The 18,324-nt window shown below is 46.8% G+C and overlaps 1 protein-coding gene across 1 annotated transcript in view; it reads left to right on the top strand.

Annotated features, from left to right (window-relative positions):
• The first annotated feature begins 3,050 nt into the window (after positions 1-3,050).
• LOC135200304 (lysophospholipid acyltransferase 7-like) overlaps positions 3,051-18,324 on the top strand; it is a 137,298-nt gene continuing 122,024 nt past the window's right edge. The window contains exon 1 of the mRNA XM_064228839.1: positions 3,051-3,350. Coding sequence (XP_064084909.1) covers positions 3,139-3,350 — 212 coding nt within the window. The 5' untranslated portion in view covers positions 3,051-3,138. The remainder of the gene's footprint in view (positions 3,351-18,324) is intronic.

The raw sequence follows: 18,324 nt of genomic DNA, 5'->3' as shown, positions 1-18,324 counted from the left end.
GAGTTCCCAGTTTGTGTAGTTTAGGGAATAAAGGGGGCGTAATATATATATATATCTATATATATATATATATATATATATATATATATATATATATATATATATATCTATATATATATATATATATATATATATATATATATATATTATATTATTTCTATATATATATATTACTCACATTATAGGCTTCAATATGATGGGATGGTTGAAATATATATATATATATATATATATATATATATATATATATATATATATATATATATATATATATATATATATATATATATATAAACACACAGGCGGTCCCCGGGTTACGACGGTTTCCGGCTTACGACGTTCCGAGGTTACGACGCTTTTTTCTTAAATATTCAATGGAAAAATCCGTCCTGGGTTACGACGCTGACGCTTCCGACGCTCCGAGTTAACGACGCTTTTTAAAAAACGCATAACTATGATAAAAATCCTTTATAGTTTAGCACAGTACATTAATAAAATAAGTTTCTGGTTAGATTACAACAAAAATTTTGAGATTATGATGATTTTCGACACTTTTTATGTCGTATTTTTCTATGTTTTTTAGTGACGCCTCATCATGCGGAACTAGTTTCCGAGCGAATGAATACATACTAGTTTACATATAAAACAGTCCCAAAGCGCAAATAATGAAAAAATCATTGCTTGTTTCCAGTACTCAATAAACAAAACGAAGTTTCTGGTTAGATTACAACGCAAATTCCAAGTATCCAAAAGAGAGACATTATCCAGTAATTTGATCAGAGAGAGAGAGAGAGAGAGAGAGAGAGAGGCGTCTTCCGACGCTCCGAGTTAAGGACAGAGAAGTGTTCGTTTCGTTAAACGGCCTCTGACTCATGCCAGTAAATGTTTTGTTGATACTAATAATATAAGCCTATTTAAAGATACGTTTACTTTAATTAGTCTATATGATACGTAAATAGTAATCAACTGTTCTTGTAGCCCTCAATATTTGGCAAAATCGAAGTATCCAAAGAGAGACATTATCCAGTACGTAATTTGATCAGAGAGAGAGAGAGAGAGAGAGAGAGAGAGACGCTTTGGCAACAATGGTCTCGGGGGTTTTTTATAGCTTCCTTCTGCTTGATGATCGTGGATATTGTAGAAGGATTTCGACCATACTCGTTTTGCCAAATCGACGATACGAACGCCACGTTCATGCTTTGCTATAATTTCATGTTTTGCTTCCATCGAAATCATTTTCTTGGGTTTTTTCTTATCACCTGCTTTGTCTTTAGCTTTGAGACCCATGGTTAATAATAAAATAGACAAAATAACACGAAAAATAGTCGCAAATACAACTAACTAAAACAAGGACGTGTTAACATGCAGCACCAACAAACAAACAGACTGAACGCCATTTATCGGTCGCCTATACAACTAACACTCATCGCAAAATCGTATCTCAAATATTTTCGTTGTATATCAAAGCTTGTATTTTCGCAAATTTTTCTGTTGTATCTCAAAACATTCGTATATTAGGGCAATCGTATGTCAAGTTCCAATGTAATTTGATCAGAGAGAGCGAGAGAGAGAGAGAGAGAGAGACGCTTGGCAACAATGGTCTCAGGGATTGACGTAACGTTTATTTTCTGAACAGATAGGACAGAGAAGTGTTCGTTTCATTAAACGGCCTCTGACTCATGGCAGGAATAAATGTTTTGTTGATACTAATATATAAGCCTATTTAAAGATACATTTTACTTTAATTAGTCTATATGATACGTAAATAGTAATCATCTGTTCTTGTAGCCCTCAAGATTTTGCAAAATCACTCCAGGTTGTACATAAAACTTCAAGAATGTAGTGTCACCAGAGGATTACAATAGTTTTTACCTTCAAGAACCAGCATTCTTTTATGAAAATAACTCCAGGTTGTACATAATACTACAGGAAACAACATGTAGTGTAACCAAAGGATTACAAGTAAGGTTTTTATAACTTTTTATTAGTTTAAGACATATTTCCAAGCGTCGTTCCAGCTTACGATGATTTTCTGGCTTACGACGCGTCTCAAGAACGGAACCCCCGTCGTAACCCTGTGACTGCCTGTTAATCTATTTAATATATATATATATATAGATATATATATATATCATATATATATATAATTATAATATATATATACATGTGTTTTCATAAAATGGCATGTATAATACATTTACTATAAATACTAACATACACTAAGTAACTGATCCAATCAATAAATAAGAAAATACAGTCAATGCACTCATTACATACATTTGGAATTAGTGACTCATTAGCAAAATTCTTCGGTAAAGACTGCAAATAATAATTCCTATAGCTTTCTGAACAGTACGGAATTAATAGGCTCTTATCAAATCTTCATGTGATGTAATGATGAATAATTCTAGGGAACTACTCAAGGTATTTCCTGGTGATAGCCTGGATCATAATTATGTAGATTTTATACATATACTCAGGGATATTTAAAGTACACAACTGCTCAGGTTAAAAAAAAAAAAAAAAAAAAACATTGGTTATTCATATTAGAAACAATATTTTTAGACCGACTGAAGACAAATTTAGCTTGGAGAATAAATTTAATGAAACCCGCTCATATCTTCAAATGTATTATTTCTTTTAAATTAATATAATTTTCTTAATGCTAAAAGTGAGTTGGCACACGTTATTTTTCCTTCCAGTTATTTTGTGACTACATAATAAGCACGCTAGATTATTGGCAGATGATACTTAAGTATATTATCCAGTCAAGTTACATTACTGTACGTGAGAATGACAGCATGCACAAGATACAATTTTCTTTCTGCTTTATTAAACTGTTTACATTTTTGGAGTTGTTCATTAAATCACTTATTTAGAATATTGTATATTTTTCGTGATATAAAACCCTGTGGTATTTAATATCTTCACATAAATATTATAAATCATATCTGTAAAAATTTCTTAGTGCAAAATAGAATTGAATCAAGATAATAAGGAAAATTTGCTATCAACCTAAACCGAACGGACACTGTAATCTCAAATTCCTTGCATTCGTATCTAATCTTTTTTGGGCAAGAACGTCAACGAATGTAACTTTTTGGCCAGGGAAAATCGTCTTTCTCAGTAAACTCAGCAATGAATTTCGATGACGTAATATATTTAGGACTGCTTATTGGCTGCATTGCATTTGGCGAGGTTTACAGGAAAGTGCAAGAGCCAGAAACCCGAAAATGGATTGGAACATGTGTGGGGTTGGTGGTAGTTCTTGCGGTGTCAGGAATCCACCTTCTGCATCCTGTGTTTCTCACTATCACCAACATCCTGATTTTGACCTTCGTCGATAAAAGGTAAGTTTAAAGTAACTTGTGGTTATTTGAGGTAGAATTAACCACTTGAGATTCAGTGGAAGATAGCTACTCTACCTAGCTACCTAGTAGCTAGGTAGAGTAAACAACCGCGGACGATTCATCGTCATCCCGCTGGCCAGGCCTTATTCACTCGATATATAATTGGTGAAACAATAATACAATTACAACTTTAAGCATACCATTCGAAAGATTGAAGTTTCGTCAACATAATGTGACATGGGGGAAACACCAGCGACTACCGACCCTTATCACGGTGGACAGGTCTTATTCACTCGATATTTAAATGGTGAAACAAGAATACAATTACAACTCCAAGCATACCATTCGAAAGATTGAAGTTTCGTCAACATAATGTGATATATGAAAGCCCCATACGAACTAAAATAAGCATGTGACGCTCTTCGTAAAATATGTTTTCAAGGCAGTTTTGAAATCCAATATGGCGGCTACCGTGTGGATGTACATGTTCTGATCAGTGACGACAACCATCTTTCCCAGCCTTCCCAGCACTCATTTGAACAATGTTACCGTATATTTATAACGTTTATTGATTTTACTCAAGATTGCAGTTGTAATCAGCTCAATAAAAAAAGTTGTTGCCTATATTAGTGAAAGTATGAAACTTTATTCCCGGGGTCATGGTTTGAACTGAATTCATTTTTACCTTGTAATTGGTGGTTTTATCCTTACTGCCATCACAACTGAAACTCCACAGTTCTTATTTGATTGTAATTATACACATTTAGGTCTTAATTCACTCCACATTGCACTTGAACCACGTTGTTGTTCCTGGTTCCTAAGTACTCACTCCGTAAACACAGTTACGAGCAGCAGACGACAACACTAATTACAGGTGTAAAGCTTTATTCCTTAATTGTTTACTTCACTATATTTAGTTAACTTTACTTCAAAATGTTTATTTAATTCATGTCTATTATCCCTTTTTTGCAACCAAATTAACCCCGAAAAATTACAAATATTTTGGAAGTATATTTACGAGCAGACGACGCAAGGAAAAATGACTCATCGTTGCCAAACTGTTTCCTTGAATTCTAGTTGTCATAGTATTGCAGTAATGATAAAATTGTTGTAATATGTATATATACTACAAATATAGAAATGCTAATTTGTTCCGATACGTAATACAAACCCTCGGTCCTTTAACAATAGGAAGGTAACTAGCGGCAGCTGGGGGACGGTCGTAAGCTTCGAACAAGGGGAGAACGTAAAAAAAAACGGTAGTTAACTGCTTGTCCGATCGTGCGCGCGCCCGCGCGCCCGAGAGGTGAAGGATCACTTTTGCTTTCGGCCGCGGGTGTGAAGGACGTGTTCGTCATCGCTCTCTGCCCGCTTCTCGTCGTATGCTTTGTTTATATTGTGTTTTCTACTAATGGTTTGGTTTGACTTGAAAATGAAACTGTAAGTACACTGTTTTTCATTTTCATTACTTAATTATGAATCAACATGGAGCTATCGCCGTAGAGACGGCGATTTTCGCTCTTTTCATGAATTGAACCTGTCTCGGTGCCGAGGGCGGGCGCACTCGCGCCGAGTCATGTATTTTGGGCGAAAGTGTGTAATTGAAAGATGTAAGTACTCTTTTTCATTATATTTTTGCCCTGTGCGTTCGTTGCCGAGAGCTTGATTGCGCTCGGCAAGAGCCTCTTATTTTGTATGAATAGAATGCAATGAAAGTGGATTCGCAATGCAGTTTTCTTTTCATTTTCATTTATTAATTGCATCAAATTTAATTTTGGATCAATTTCCGCTCTTACCCGGGAATTAATCCTTACGATTTATTGCTGTGAAAGTGAAAATAGCAAGTGCAGTATTGTTCATTTTCATATATATTTATGATAGCATCATATTATTATGGATCAAGTTTCCGCTCTTACCGGGAATTGATTTTTCCCTCTTTAAGTTGCTATGAAAGTGAATCGCAAGTGCAGTATTCTGTTTCATTTTCATATTACTTTTCACTGCTGTGGCGGGGGTAGGGGAAGCGAAGGTCTGCCAGGAAGTCGTCGGAAAGCTCTCCCGCGACTCCCTTGGTATCCGATCTTCGTCTTCTTTCCTGCCCCCCCGCTCAGCTTCCTCGTATTTTTGTTTTTGGGGTCTTCCTTCCGTTCGGGGTGGGGCATGTCTCCCCCCCCGTGCGTGAGGGAACCCCTCTTACTAATCTGTCTGTGCTACCGCAGGTGCTACAGCCGTGGGAGACGACCTTGGACAGGTATGGACCATGCGGCTGCCAGGGCGTGCCTAGCATCCACGATCTGCTGCAGAGTCTAGCGAGGTCTGGGGCGGTGACCTTGGAGTGGTCTCCACTACAAACCTTCACGGTGCCGATTATGCTCGCTTCCCCACCCGCTGGTCCTTACACTCCCCATGCTGTGTCGGTTGACGCCGTGCTGCCCGCTTCTTAGGGCCGGTCGGCCGCCGTACCGATGGAGGGGTATGCCGCCGCCGCCATGTGTTTTTCTTCTGGGTTGTTGCCTTGCCCCAGAACTTTTCGCTGTTTCCAGCAGCTCGACCCTGGCACCGGCCGCCAGTACCACGCTGGCTGCCGATGATTCTACGAGGCGATGGCTGGGCCTGCCGTACCTGTCGCTGATGTGGTTCCCGCTACTGGCTTGGCTGTCCCTTCTGTGTTTACCGCCTGCCGCCTGTCCTGCCGCTCCTGAGCTGTTGGCTGGGTCCTGTCCCGCTCCTGGTTCCTGCGACCTGGTCCCATGCTGGTCCTGCCCATGTGGTCTTCCCAGTCCCAGGTCCTTCCGGACAGGTGCAGTCGGGCCGTGTTGCTTCGGCAATAGGCCCGACTCCGGCCTGGATGGAGGACCTGACGACTGTCCCTGCGTGAGCTGACGAAGAAGAGGAAGGTGTCATCTTCGTCTTCGTCTGTTGCTGCCTCTTCCCCTTCGACTTCTAAGGCCCATAAGCGAAGAAGAAGAAGGCTGCCTCCCCCCCCTAAGAAGTCTCCTTCGGGAACTTCTAAGGGCCCGTCCCACCTCGGTGGGACGGGGGGTCCTTCTGCTGGTCCTCCTGCTCCTTCGGGAGCGGGGTGCCCGTCTCCCCTTCCGTAAGGAAGAGATAGACGGGGAACCAGAGGAGTATCGGTTAGCTCTGGTACTTCCTCGCCTGGTGCTAGCGGCGATGCCGCTACGCCAGGTTCCGGCTCGGTCTCTCGTTCGCGGGAGATCCCGAGTGTACGCTCTCCCTCGGGAGACCGTGCAGCCAAAGTTTCGGCGCCAGAGTTCGCTCGGCGCCAAGACCACGGCACGGAGCAGAGGCTGGCGAGAACCGCTCAGGTGACTCTCGCAGGCCAGCGGCCGCTTTTCTCGCAGCGACCAGCTGGTAACCGGGTTTTTGTTATTCCCCCTAAGAAGACTCCTTCGGGAACTTCGAAGGGCTCGTCACATTCCGGTGTGACGGGGGGGTTCTTCTGCTGGTCCTCCTGTTCCTTCGGGAAGGGCGGGCCCGTCTCCCCTTCTGAGAAGAAGAAGAAGACGGGACCAAGGGTGTGCTGGCTACCGCTGGTACACCCTCGCCTGGTCTTGGCAGCTCTGCTGCTAAGCCAGGTGGCCCTACCCCTGGCTCGGTTTTCTCGTCCGCGAGAAGTTCCGAGTGTACGATCTCCTTCGGGTGACCGTGCAGCCAAAGTTAAGACGTCTGAGTTCGCTCAGCGTCATGACCGAGGCACGGAGCAGAAGGACTGTCGAGAGACGCTCAGGTGACTCTCGCCAGGCCAGCGGCCGCTCTCGCAGCGACCCAGCCGGTACCTCGGGTTGGGACGTGACGGTCTCTGACCGGCCACGGGTTTGAGGCTGGGAAGAGGTCCCCCAGGTCCCCTCGACCGACCTCCGGTACCAGCCTCGGCTAGGTACCAAAGCGGCGTTTTTGACGTGCCGCGAGGACGCTCACGGTCTCACGGCGAAAGCGAGCTCTGCAGGTCACCTGACCGCCGCTGCCCCACAGGGACCGGGCGGATACGGTGACCAGCAGCAGCTCGTCTGACGCACGGGACCGGGGTCGACGTGCTCATCGAGCCGCTCGCCACAGGTGAGCGGCACGGCCAGGCCTGCAGATCGATCCCCACCGCGGGTTGGTGATCGGCTGCAGCCCCACGTACGCTGGTCCTGCCAGCGAGCGGGGGGTGGGGAGCGTTCAGGTCTCCCCTCTCCCCACTACCTTCAACTTCCTCGGGCTACACCGGGAAGAGCGAGGTAGCTAGGAGTGATCGTGAGAGGTGCGCCGCTCACGATCCCGTCACCGACGCCGCACGGTGCCACGTATGGTCTTTAGGACAACCAGGACGTAAACGCGCAAGTGATTGGAGGCGACCGCAGGGGGAGTAGGGGTAGCGTCAGTTCTGTTCTCTCGATACCTTCAACTTCCTCGGCATACGCCAGGAAGAGCGAGGTATATAGGAGTGATCGTGAGAGATGCGCCGCTCACGATCCCGTCACGACGCCGCACGGTGCCAGGTTGGTCTTAGGACCAACCAGGACGTACGCGCAAGTGATTGGAGGCAACCGTCAGGGATCTGTTGCTGGTCCTTCTTCTGAAGGAGGAGGGGGTCCTGGGAGCTGCTCATGTTGGAGGGACTGGACGGTCCTACTCCTCAAGACGCTGTAACTTCCGAGATTCAGAGTAACTTTACCCAGGTTATTGCACTGATTCGTCAGCACAACGAAACCGCCGGGGGAAGGATCGCCGCTGTCCCACCCAGCAGAGCCCATGTCTCTGCTCGAGTCGTTTTTGGGGCCCGAGAGGGAACCCAAACCGACGGTGGGTATGCCGCGATCGGAGCTTGCCGATTCTGTCTTGAACCAGAGTCTCTCGTCTCCGGACAAGAAGGCTCTCTCAGTTCTGGCCGGTCGATCAAGCTACTTCCACCTCCTCTACTGCGACAGCGGCGTTTCTACGTGTCTTCGGACACCGTATTTAAATACTCCTTATTTTTTTTTTTTTTTTTTTTTTTCGGTCCTCCTGAGAGGTTTCGACCTCGACGAGGACTGGAATGAGTCGGAGGACGGTATCGGCTCTCTCCTGTCAGGTGTCGATCAGCCCCACCCAGACGACGTTCACAGTGGCGGCAGACCCCTACCTACAGTGAGAGTTCGTAACCCATCCTCGGGAAAACGTTTTCTCCTGACGATACGTTTTCCCAGACTCTGAGAGGCCATCGCCGCAAGGCGATGGCTGCTCCTACTCTTCTCCAACTGCTAGTTCCACTGGGAAGGCGAGCGAGTATCCAATTCCTCCCCCATTCCCTCTCTCCTTACGGCTACGAGGGAAAGGGGAAGGATCCTACAGAGATTTCTCTGTAGGATCCCCACGTTGGGGACTGCGCTACCAAGGGGGGGAGGGGGGACCTTCGGGTCCTACCTGACGTAAGCCCCCGGTCGTTGAGGAGGGATCCTGCCCCATTCTCGATTTCTACGGGAATCAGAGAGGACCACCAGCGATATCGTTTGACGAATTCGGTGGGGGTTTCGCAGACTGCTTAGAATTCTACGAATTTCTAGCGCATTCAGTGTTAGAGTTTCTTACGATCTCCAAACACATATGGCGAGACCACGGTCCAAAGTGAGCGAGACGAGAATCCCCGATATGTTACACGATAATCGGGAACCTCGCCTATGCTCGAATTCCTGGAATTTCTAGCATTAGGAAGAAGACTGCTGCTGAAAGAAGACTTTGTTCCGACACGGCATACAAACCTTCGGTCCTTTTACAATAGGAAGGTACTAGCGAAAGCTGGATAGGTCGTAAGCTTTCGAACAAGGGTTCGGTAGTTAACTGCTTGTCCGACAGGCGCGCGCGCGCGACTGGTAGGTAACAAATCACTTTTGCTTTCGGCCTGCTGGCGTGTGGACGTGTATCATCGCTCTCGCCCGCTTTATCGTCGTTGCTTTCGCAGGTTGTGTTTTTCTTTTTCTATTTATCTAGTGAAACTGAATTGTAAGTACAATCATTTCATATTTATTTCCATTGAATTCAATTGTGAATTAAAGGATCTTGGTTTCACCACGCCCTCCTTTATTACCCGAGTGCCAGGACTGAAGGGTGTAAGTGCGGGAATTCATTTTCCCAGAAATGATCCTCGTATTGTGTATGCTCGGTGCCGAGGGCGGGAGAGCGCTCGCTCCGAGCGTATATTTTGGTTGGAAATGTGTAATGAAATCGTAAGTAAGTGCTCTTTTCATTTATATTTTTTTGACCTGTATGCTCGTTGCCGAGCGAATGCGCTCGGCACGGAAACTTATTCTGTATGGAAGTGGAATCGCAAGTACAGTATTCTTTTTCATTTTCATATATTTATTTTTGATTGTAGCAATACTCATTTTCATGTATGACACTTACCTGGCAGGTATATATATAAGCTATATTCTCTGTTCGCACTGGCAGAAGTTTTCAAAACTCGCGGCAACCGCTAGATCACTGGTAGTTCAGGTGATCGCCACCCCCCCCGCGCTCCCGTGGCGCTGGTGCTCGGAATCATTCCCATTTTCGTCATATTTTTTTTCTGCCACTGAACGGCAACATCGTTGTTGGTTCCCTGCTAGAATTCGAAACTCGTTAGCTGACTTTCGCTGTACTTGGATGGTTTATTGGGTATCGTATTGGAAAGTTGGATTGGCAATCGCGATTGGAAGTTATTAGAATGTCTGATTCTGGTATAGTATTTCGAGTGTGTATGAAAGAAGGGTGTAAGGTGAGACTACCGAAAGCTTCGGTAGACCCTCACTACACTATGTAAGAAGTGTAGAGAGGTTTTGTGTACTTGGGACAATAGATAATGAGTGTGAAAGTTTAAATGAGAAAGAAGGTGGAAGACTTTCACCCAAATATGTTTGAGAGCTTGAAAAGGATAGAGTAAGAAGATCGGTGTCTCGGAGTGAGAGGTCAGGTTCTTCTAGTAAGGCCTTGAATAATTCTGTTATTTCTCCCCCTTCTTCCCAAGTAGAAGTTGTTAATCCTTCTCCTCAGGTCTCTCCTGCGCCCGCTGCTGTTTCTGAGGATACTAATATTGTGAAAGTGTTTGCCGCCCTTGGCGTCAATGGGCGACAGAATTCAGCGTCTTACCAAGACAAAGTGGGTAACGATTGAAAGTGTCAGTGTAGTGGAGGGGGCGGCTGATCGTCTCACTCGTGCTCCAGACCTAGACCTCTGCCAAGCTCCCAGACCCAAGGGAGAAGGCATGTCGACAGTCGAAGGGAGGCGAGAGGGGTTCCCTTACGATCAGTCGTCCCTTCAGGCAGTCCTGTTGCGTCCCAGGCTGCAGCAGTGCGCCATAGAAAAAGGCGACACTGGGAAGTGTCTTTCCTCGACAGATAGTGCTGCGTCAGGCAGGTATGGACGTTATGCGGAAGTTTCGCGTCCTCTGAAGAGGACGCATAGACCTACGTCTTCTCAAGATGAGCGTTACCCGCAAGAACAGTGGAGTAGTCCCGAGATTTTCTCTTCTAGTGATGAGGAAGAGGTGGTTCCGATTAAAAGGAGGAGATCCTTTAAGTCAAGACAAGACGCAAGACCTCATGTGTACGACGGTTCTCGGGATAGGAGCTCTCCTTCGGAATACGGAGCAGTCTCTCCGATATCTTCCCCTTATCGTAGAACTCAAGATCGAGTTTCTCGTGTTGAGGATCCGTCTCGTCTTTGTTCTCCGCTTGCTCAGACTTCACGCCAGGAAGCAGAGACTAGGAACTTCCTTGAAGAGATGCAAGGAAGGTTAGCCGATTTGGTTAAATCGTGGGGAACATCGGAACTTCCTCCTACAAGGCGTAAGGACGCATCTCTCCCAGTCAAGTCGTCTAAGAGGACGCATGATGGTTGGCCGCCTTCTCGTCAAGCTTCGGAGTCTCGGGTAGGACGCAAGTTACGGGAGCAGGACGCAGGACGCAAGTTAAGAGAACAGGAAGCAGGACGCAAGTTTTCGGAGCAGGACGCAGGACGCAAGCTTCCGGAACAGGACGCAGGACGCAACCTCGGAGCTCAGAAGGACGCAGGACGCAGGCGGCAGGAGCAGGTTTCTTCACGTGAGGTTGGAGAAGATTTTCTGCAGCAAGACCTGGGTTTACAGGATGTGTCTTCGCAGAAGAGGAAATAGAAGACTTTAGAATCTGAGGAAGAAAAAGAAGATGAGCACCTTCTTCAGATTATAAGAAATTGACGAATTGCCTTCTTCACTTTTTGGAGGGGATTTTCAGCCTGCAGCTCCGACATCACCCCTTTCTCAATTCTCCAAGAATAAAACTCCGAAGAAGTCCTCGTTTTTGAAGATGAAGTTTTCGATTACGGCTAAGAAGGCTCTTCAAAGAATTGATACGTGGTTGAAGGAAAAGAGGGAAGCGGGCAAGACTGTGTTCTCTTTCCCTCCTGCCAAATTGGCATCGAAGTCCGGAATTTGGTATGCAACAGGGGAAAATCTCGGCCTGGGAGTGCCTGCCTCCTCCCAGGGGGATTTTTCCAACATTGTGGACAGTTCCCGCAGACATGCCTTGAATTCGGCCAAAGTGTGGTGGTCTCCATCAGAATTAGATCATCTCTTGAAAGGGATTTTCCGGACCTTCGAGGTTTTTATTTTCTGGATTGGTCCCTTGGGAGCTCTGGGACGACAGTGGAAGATAATGAAGCAACGGCTTCTCAACTCCCAAGCATATTATGTCCTGCATGGACAAAGCCTTAAGGATGGAGCGAATGAATTGGCATCTCTTTTCACCGCAGGATTTTAAAGAAAGGTCACTCCTATGCTCTTTTGCTGCTAAGGCGTTTCTAACGCCCAGAAATCCGAATTGCTTTTTTCCCCACTTTCGAGCAATTGTTTCCTGCGGATATTATCAAGGATAATTTCGCTTTCCCTAACTCAGAAGGCGACGCAGGATCTGTTAACTTCCTCGGTAAGGAAATTTTTACCCAACAAGGTAGTTAAGAAGACTCCTAAGGAATCAAGGCAAGCTAGTCAGCCCTTTCGAGGCAAGTCCTTTTCTCGTCCGGCCTTCAGAGCAAGAAGAGCTCCGTCCAAGAGGGGTTCGAAACCCAGTACTAAACAATGAACAGCAAGTCCTTCAGACATCAGTAGGTGCCAGACTCCAGAAGTTTTGGGAGATTTGGCAAGAAAAGGGAGCAGATCCTTGGGTAGTCAATGGTGGCCAAAGAAGGTTACAAGATCCCTTTTCTAAAGAGACCGCCTCTTGCGACATCGCCAAGAGAGCTGGGAGCTCACTACAGCGATCCAGGGAAACAAGAAGCACTACAAGAACAAGTTCTTTCTATGCTCAAGAAAGGAGCAATAGAACCTGTTCTGGATCACTTATCTCCGGGATTTTACAACCGGCTGTTTTTAGTAGCAAAATCCTCGGGGGATGGAGACCAGTAACTGGACGTAAGTTCAACTCAATTTATTTGTGGAGAAAACAAAATTTACGATGGAGACGGACCGATTCAGTACTGGCAGCGGTACGTCCAGGGGACTGGATGGTCACCCTGGACCTTCAAGACGCATATTTTCATATCCCAATTCATGCAAGATACAGGAAGTACCTGAGATTTGTGATCCAGAACAGGGTTTTTCAGTTCAAAGCCCTCTGTTTTGGACTGTGCACAGCCCACAAGTTTTTACAAGAGTGGATGGCGAGCGTGGCGAAGTGGCTACACATTCTAGGAATAAGAGTGTCTCTATACCTGGACGATTGGCTCATAAGAGCCCAATCAAGAAAGCAATGTCTGGAGGACTTAGAAATGACGTTAACATTAACGAAAGAGTTAGGGTTGATGGTGAACTTAGAAAAGTCGAATATGAACCCAGTCAGGAACTAGTTTATTTTTGGGGATGGGGATTCTGATCTCCTCAGTGACTTTTCGGGCTTTTCCGTCTCCCAAACAAGACAAGATCTGTGCATCCGGAAAGTGCAAGCCTTTCTAGAGAAAGAACAATGTTCAGCACGAGAGTGGATGAGCTTACTGGGGACACTCTCGTCCCTGGAACGGTTCGTTTCTCTAGGAAGGCTTCACATGAGACCCCTACAAATTATTTTTTGAACCAAGTCTGGCCAAGAAAATCGCAAACCAGATTCCTTCCTGTTTTTCGAATTCCTCGCAAGATCAAAGAGGAGTTAAAGTGGTGGCTAACTCCGGGGAAGTTAGCAAGGGAGCGTCTCTCCAGCAAAAAGAACCCAGACCATGTATTGTTCTCAGACGCCTCGGACGCAGGCTGGGGAGCGACTCTCGGACTTCAAGAAGTCTCAGGTCGTTGGAGCAAGGAGGAAACGGCTTGGCATATAAACAGGAAGAACTGATGGCGATTTTCTTGGCCTTGAAGGAGTTCAACGCGGTGATTCGCAACAAGGTGTACAAGTCAACGCGGACAATACCCACAGCTCTGGCGTACATCCGCAAACAAGGTAGGGACACATTCAATCTCTCTTTGCAAGTTGGCGGAGGAGATCCTTCTTTGGGCAGAGAAGGAAAACGTAACCCTTCTCACCAGATTCATTCAAGGGGAGAAGAATGTGAGAGCGGACCTGTTAGCAGGGAAGGTCAACTTCTATCAACAGAATGGACGCTTCATTTAGAAGTAGCCAGAGTCTGTGGAAATTATGGGGTCGCCCAGTAGTAGACTTGTTTGCGACAGCAATGACGAAGAGATTGACGACGTATTGCTCTCCAGTCCCAGACCGTCAAGCAGTCGCAGTAGACGCTTTTCTTCTAGATTGGACGGGGCTAGACGTCTACGCCTTTCCCCCCGTTCAAGATATTAGGGAAGGTTTTTGAAGAAATTCAGGGAGAGTCAAGGACAAGAATGACTCTCATAGCTCCATACTGGCCGGCCCGAGATTGGTTCACAGAGGTACTGGAATGGACAATAGATTTACCAAGGACACTTCCAGCAAGAGTAGATCTACTCAAACAGCCTCACTTCAACAGGTACCACAAGAACACCCTCGCTCTGGGTCTGACTGCGTTCAGACTATCGAAAGACTTGTCAGAGCGAGGGGTTTTCTAGAGAGGCGGCCAGAGCGGGTGGCCGGAGCTAGAAGAGCCTCTACTATTAAGTTGTACCAGGCGAAGTGGGGAATCTTTCGCAAGTGGTGCAAGAGTCGGAAGATTTCTTCATCAGTACCTCTGTGACCCAAATTGCCGACTTCCTTTTATACTTAAAGAAGGAAATAAAATTGTCAACTCAGACGATTAAAGGGTATCGGAGTATGTTGGCTTCTGTATTTAGACATAGAGGTCTAGATATTACAAATAATCTAGATCTGAGAGACCTCATAAGGTCCTTTGCAACAAGGAAGGAGCCCCAATACGAGCTCCTTCCTGGAATCTCGATGTGTCCTGAAATTTTTAGGAACTAGTAAGTTTGAACCGATGGATCAAGCTTCGTTGAGAGATATCACAAAAAAGACCATCTTTTTAGTGGCATTGGCCACAGCTAAAAGGGTGAGTGAGCTGCAAGCAATTAGCAAACATATTGGTTGGAAACATGACAAAGCGGTTTGCTCTTTTCAAGAGGGGTTCTTGGCCAAGAACGAGAATCCAGCTCATCCATGGCCAAGGTCGTTTGAAATGATGGGTCTTTCAGATCTAGTAGGACAGGAACAAGAGATAGTTCTTTGTCCAGTAAGGGCATTGCGCTATTATTTGGATAAAACCAGTAAGATTAGAGGAACTTCAGAATCACTGTGGTGCTCTGTGAAGGACCCTAGCAGAGCAATGACCAAAATGCTATGGCCTTTTTTCCTTAGGGAACTAATTAAAGAATCTCATATGTTATGCCAAGAAGGAAATTTCGGCATCCTTAAGGTTAAGGCACACGAAGTGAGAGCAGTAGCTACTTCGTTGGCTTTTAAAAAGAATATGGCCCTCAAAGATATCATTGAAACGACGTTTGGATTTGGAGGACTAATTCAGTGTTTGCAAGTCATTACCTTAGAAACGTCAAAACAACGTTTGACAATTGTCAAACGTTGGGTCCATATGTATCCTCAGGAGCAGTATTGGGCAAGGATTTTTCCACCCCATAACTTACTAACATGCTAGGTATTTTAATGAAGTGGTGTTGTTTTTTACGGTTGTCTGAGAGGGTGATTTCCTCTTCAGTCTGTGAAGTGTATGTGTTAGGTTAGTGTTGTGTGTGGTTCAGGTGGTCTAACTTATCCTAGCATGAATGCCCGTGGTAAGAGAGGGCTAGGGTTTCCTGTCAACAAATTGGTCCCGTCCAGTTGTCAGACCCTTGTATTTAGCTTCATCAACTAATAGGTCACGTCCTAGTTGGAAGCTACTAAGGCTTAGCAGGCTAAGAGGCAGGAATGCTGAAGTCAGCTACCTTAGCAGGTAAGGAATCTAAGAGTATTTTAAATTTTTAAAATTTTAAAACTCTTACAATGTTGCTGTCTTTGACCCACCTCCAAATGTGTCAATCAGCTATATATATACCTGCCAGGTAAGTGTCATACATGAAATGATGTTATTATGATATAACAAAGTTTCATGTATACTTACCTGGCAGGTATATATAATTAAATTCCCACCACCCACCTCCCCTCAGAGACAGGGTCAGAGAGAAAAATCTGACGAAAATGGGAATGATTCGAGCACCAGCGCCACGGGAGCGGGGTGGCGATCACCTGAACTACCAGTGATCTAGCGGTTGCCGCGAGTTTTGAAAATTCTGCCAGTGCGAACAGAGAATATAGCTATATATACCTGCCAGGTAAGTATACATGAAACTTTGTTATATCATAATAACATCATTTTGGATCAGTTTCCGAGCTTACCCGGAAATTGATCTTTTCCCCTTTTTATTTGAATGAAGTGAAATCGCAAGTGCAGTTCTTTTTTCATTTTCATATTTTATTGAGATTGCATTGTTTACTGGGATCAATGTTTCCGCTATTTACCGGGAATTGATCCTTCCCCTTTTTATTTGTATGAAGTGAAATCGCAAGCGCAGTATTCTTTTTCATTTTCATATATATATTGATTGCATCAATTCATTATGGATCAAGGTTTCCATAAACCTTGATCCATAAAGGTAAGGAATGGATCCTTTTACCCTTGCGCTCGGTACCGAGGGCGCAAATGCGCTCGATCCGAGCCCTTATTATTGGAGAAGTGAATCGTAATGCAAGATTCTTTTTCATTTTATTCTTTTATTATTGATTGCATCAATTTATTTGGTTGCAAGTTCCGCTCAGTCAGGGAATTGATCCTTATGCCCTTGCATTCGGCCGATGGCACGATTGCTCTCGGGCTCTTATATTATTGTTGGGTACATGGGTGCTGTGCGGGGTGGGGAACGAGAACCCCCCCCGCTCAGCTCCCACAGATGGCCCTTCCCCTTGGGGGGGGGGGAGGTTATCGGCGTTCTTCTCCTCGCCCGATCCGTCGAGCGCGGGGGAGGGCGCTCGGTGCCCGATGTACAATTGTATTCGGGGTCTTCCACTCGTTCGGAGAGGGCTCACCCCCCTGCGCGAGGGGACTTCCCCCCCACTAATCGCTACTACTGTTATTTCCGCAGGTGCTACTGCCACGAGGGTGGACCTTGGTGAGGTATGGGCGTCCTTCCATTTGCAGGGCGTGCTAGTGTCCAGGGGCTGCGGTTCTATGTCTGGGCCTACTGCGGTCACCCATGGAGTGGTGACCACGCTCCAGGTGACGACGTCCCTCCTCACCTGGTGTAATCACCTCACGTGGTAAACAGTCTTGCCTACAGCCGCTGTGAAGTGCCGTTCGCCGTACCGAGAGGGGGGGGGGCGTGCCGCCGCCGCTCGTGGTTGCCGCGCTGCAGCGACCACACTTCCGCTGCCCATAGAGCTCGCCCCTGGACCTGCCGCCGGTACCAGGATGTTGCTGGCTGCTGCTCCACTTCCTGTGTTTCCCAGGTGCTGCCTGCCGTACCTGCCGATTCTGGGCTGACTGTCCATGCAGTTGCTGCGCTGGCGTCCCATGCCGTTGCTGCGCTGGCTGTCCCTGCGTTGCTGCGCTGGCGGTCCTACCGATGCTGTGCTGGCTGTGCCTGCTGTTCCTGAGATGCCCATACCTGCTGATGTCGTCCCTGTTCGTGGTGGTACTACCCCAGACTTTGGTCTGTCTGTACAGGTGCGTCCGGGCCCTGTAGCTTCGGCTACAGCAGCCCGGCTCCGCCCTGGATAGCAGATCTTACGTCTGTCCTGAGGAAGCTGACGAAGAAGAGGAGGAAGGTGTCGTCGTCGTCGTCTTCATCTTCTTCATCGTCGTCGGCTGCCGCCTCTTCCCCTTCGACTTCTAAGGCTTCACAGCCGAGGAAGAAGAAGGTTGCCTCCTCCCTCCTAAGAAGTCTCCCTCGGGAGCTTCTCGGGACCGTCTCACCTAGGTGGGACGGGAGAGTTCCTTCCGCTGGTCCTCCTGCTCCTTCGGGAGCGGGGCCCGTCTCTTCTTCCGCAAGGAAGAAGACTACGGGGACCAGAGGGGTACCGGCTAACACCGGTACTTCCTCGCCTGGTGTCAGTGGTTCTGCACTGCATCAGGGTCCGTCTCGGCCTCTCGTTCGCGGGAGGTACCGAGTGTACGGTCGCCTACAGCGACCGTGCAGCCAGGAACCAGACCTCTGAGTTCCGCTCAGCGTCAGGTTCACGGCACGGGGCGGAAGACTGGTGACAGCCGCTCACGCGACTCTCACCAGACCAGCTATCACTCTCGCGCGAACAGCTGGCTACCCCGGGGACGTGACGGTCCCACGACCGGCCACGGGCTGAGGCTGGGAAGAGGTCCTCCCGTTCGCCGGTGCCAGCCACGGCTGGAACCAGCGACGTGACGTGCGTGAGGACAAGCACCGGTCTCACTGTGACAGTGAGCCTGCAGGTCGCCTGACCGTCGCTCTCACAGAGAGCGATCGGGTATGGCAACCAGCACCAGCTCTTCTGACACTCGAGATCGGGGCCGCTGTGCTCAGTCCAGCCGTTCTCCACAG

This window comes from Macrobrachium nipponense, chromosome 26 (assembly GCF_015104395.2).
Source record: "Macrobrachium nipponense isolate FS-2020 chromosome 26, ASM1510439v2, whole genome shotgun sequence".
In the NCBI taxonomy this organism is placed as follows: Eukaryota; Metazoa; Arthropoda; class Malacostraca; order Decapoda; family Palaemonidae; genus Macrobrachium; species Macrobrachium nipponense.
Note: the sequence above shows the minus strand (reverse complement) of the source record. Positions and strands in the feature narration are given on the sequence as shown.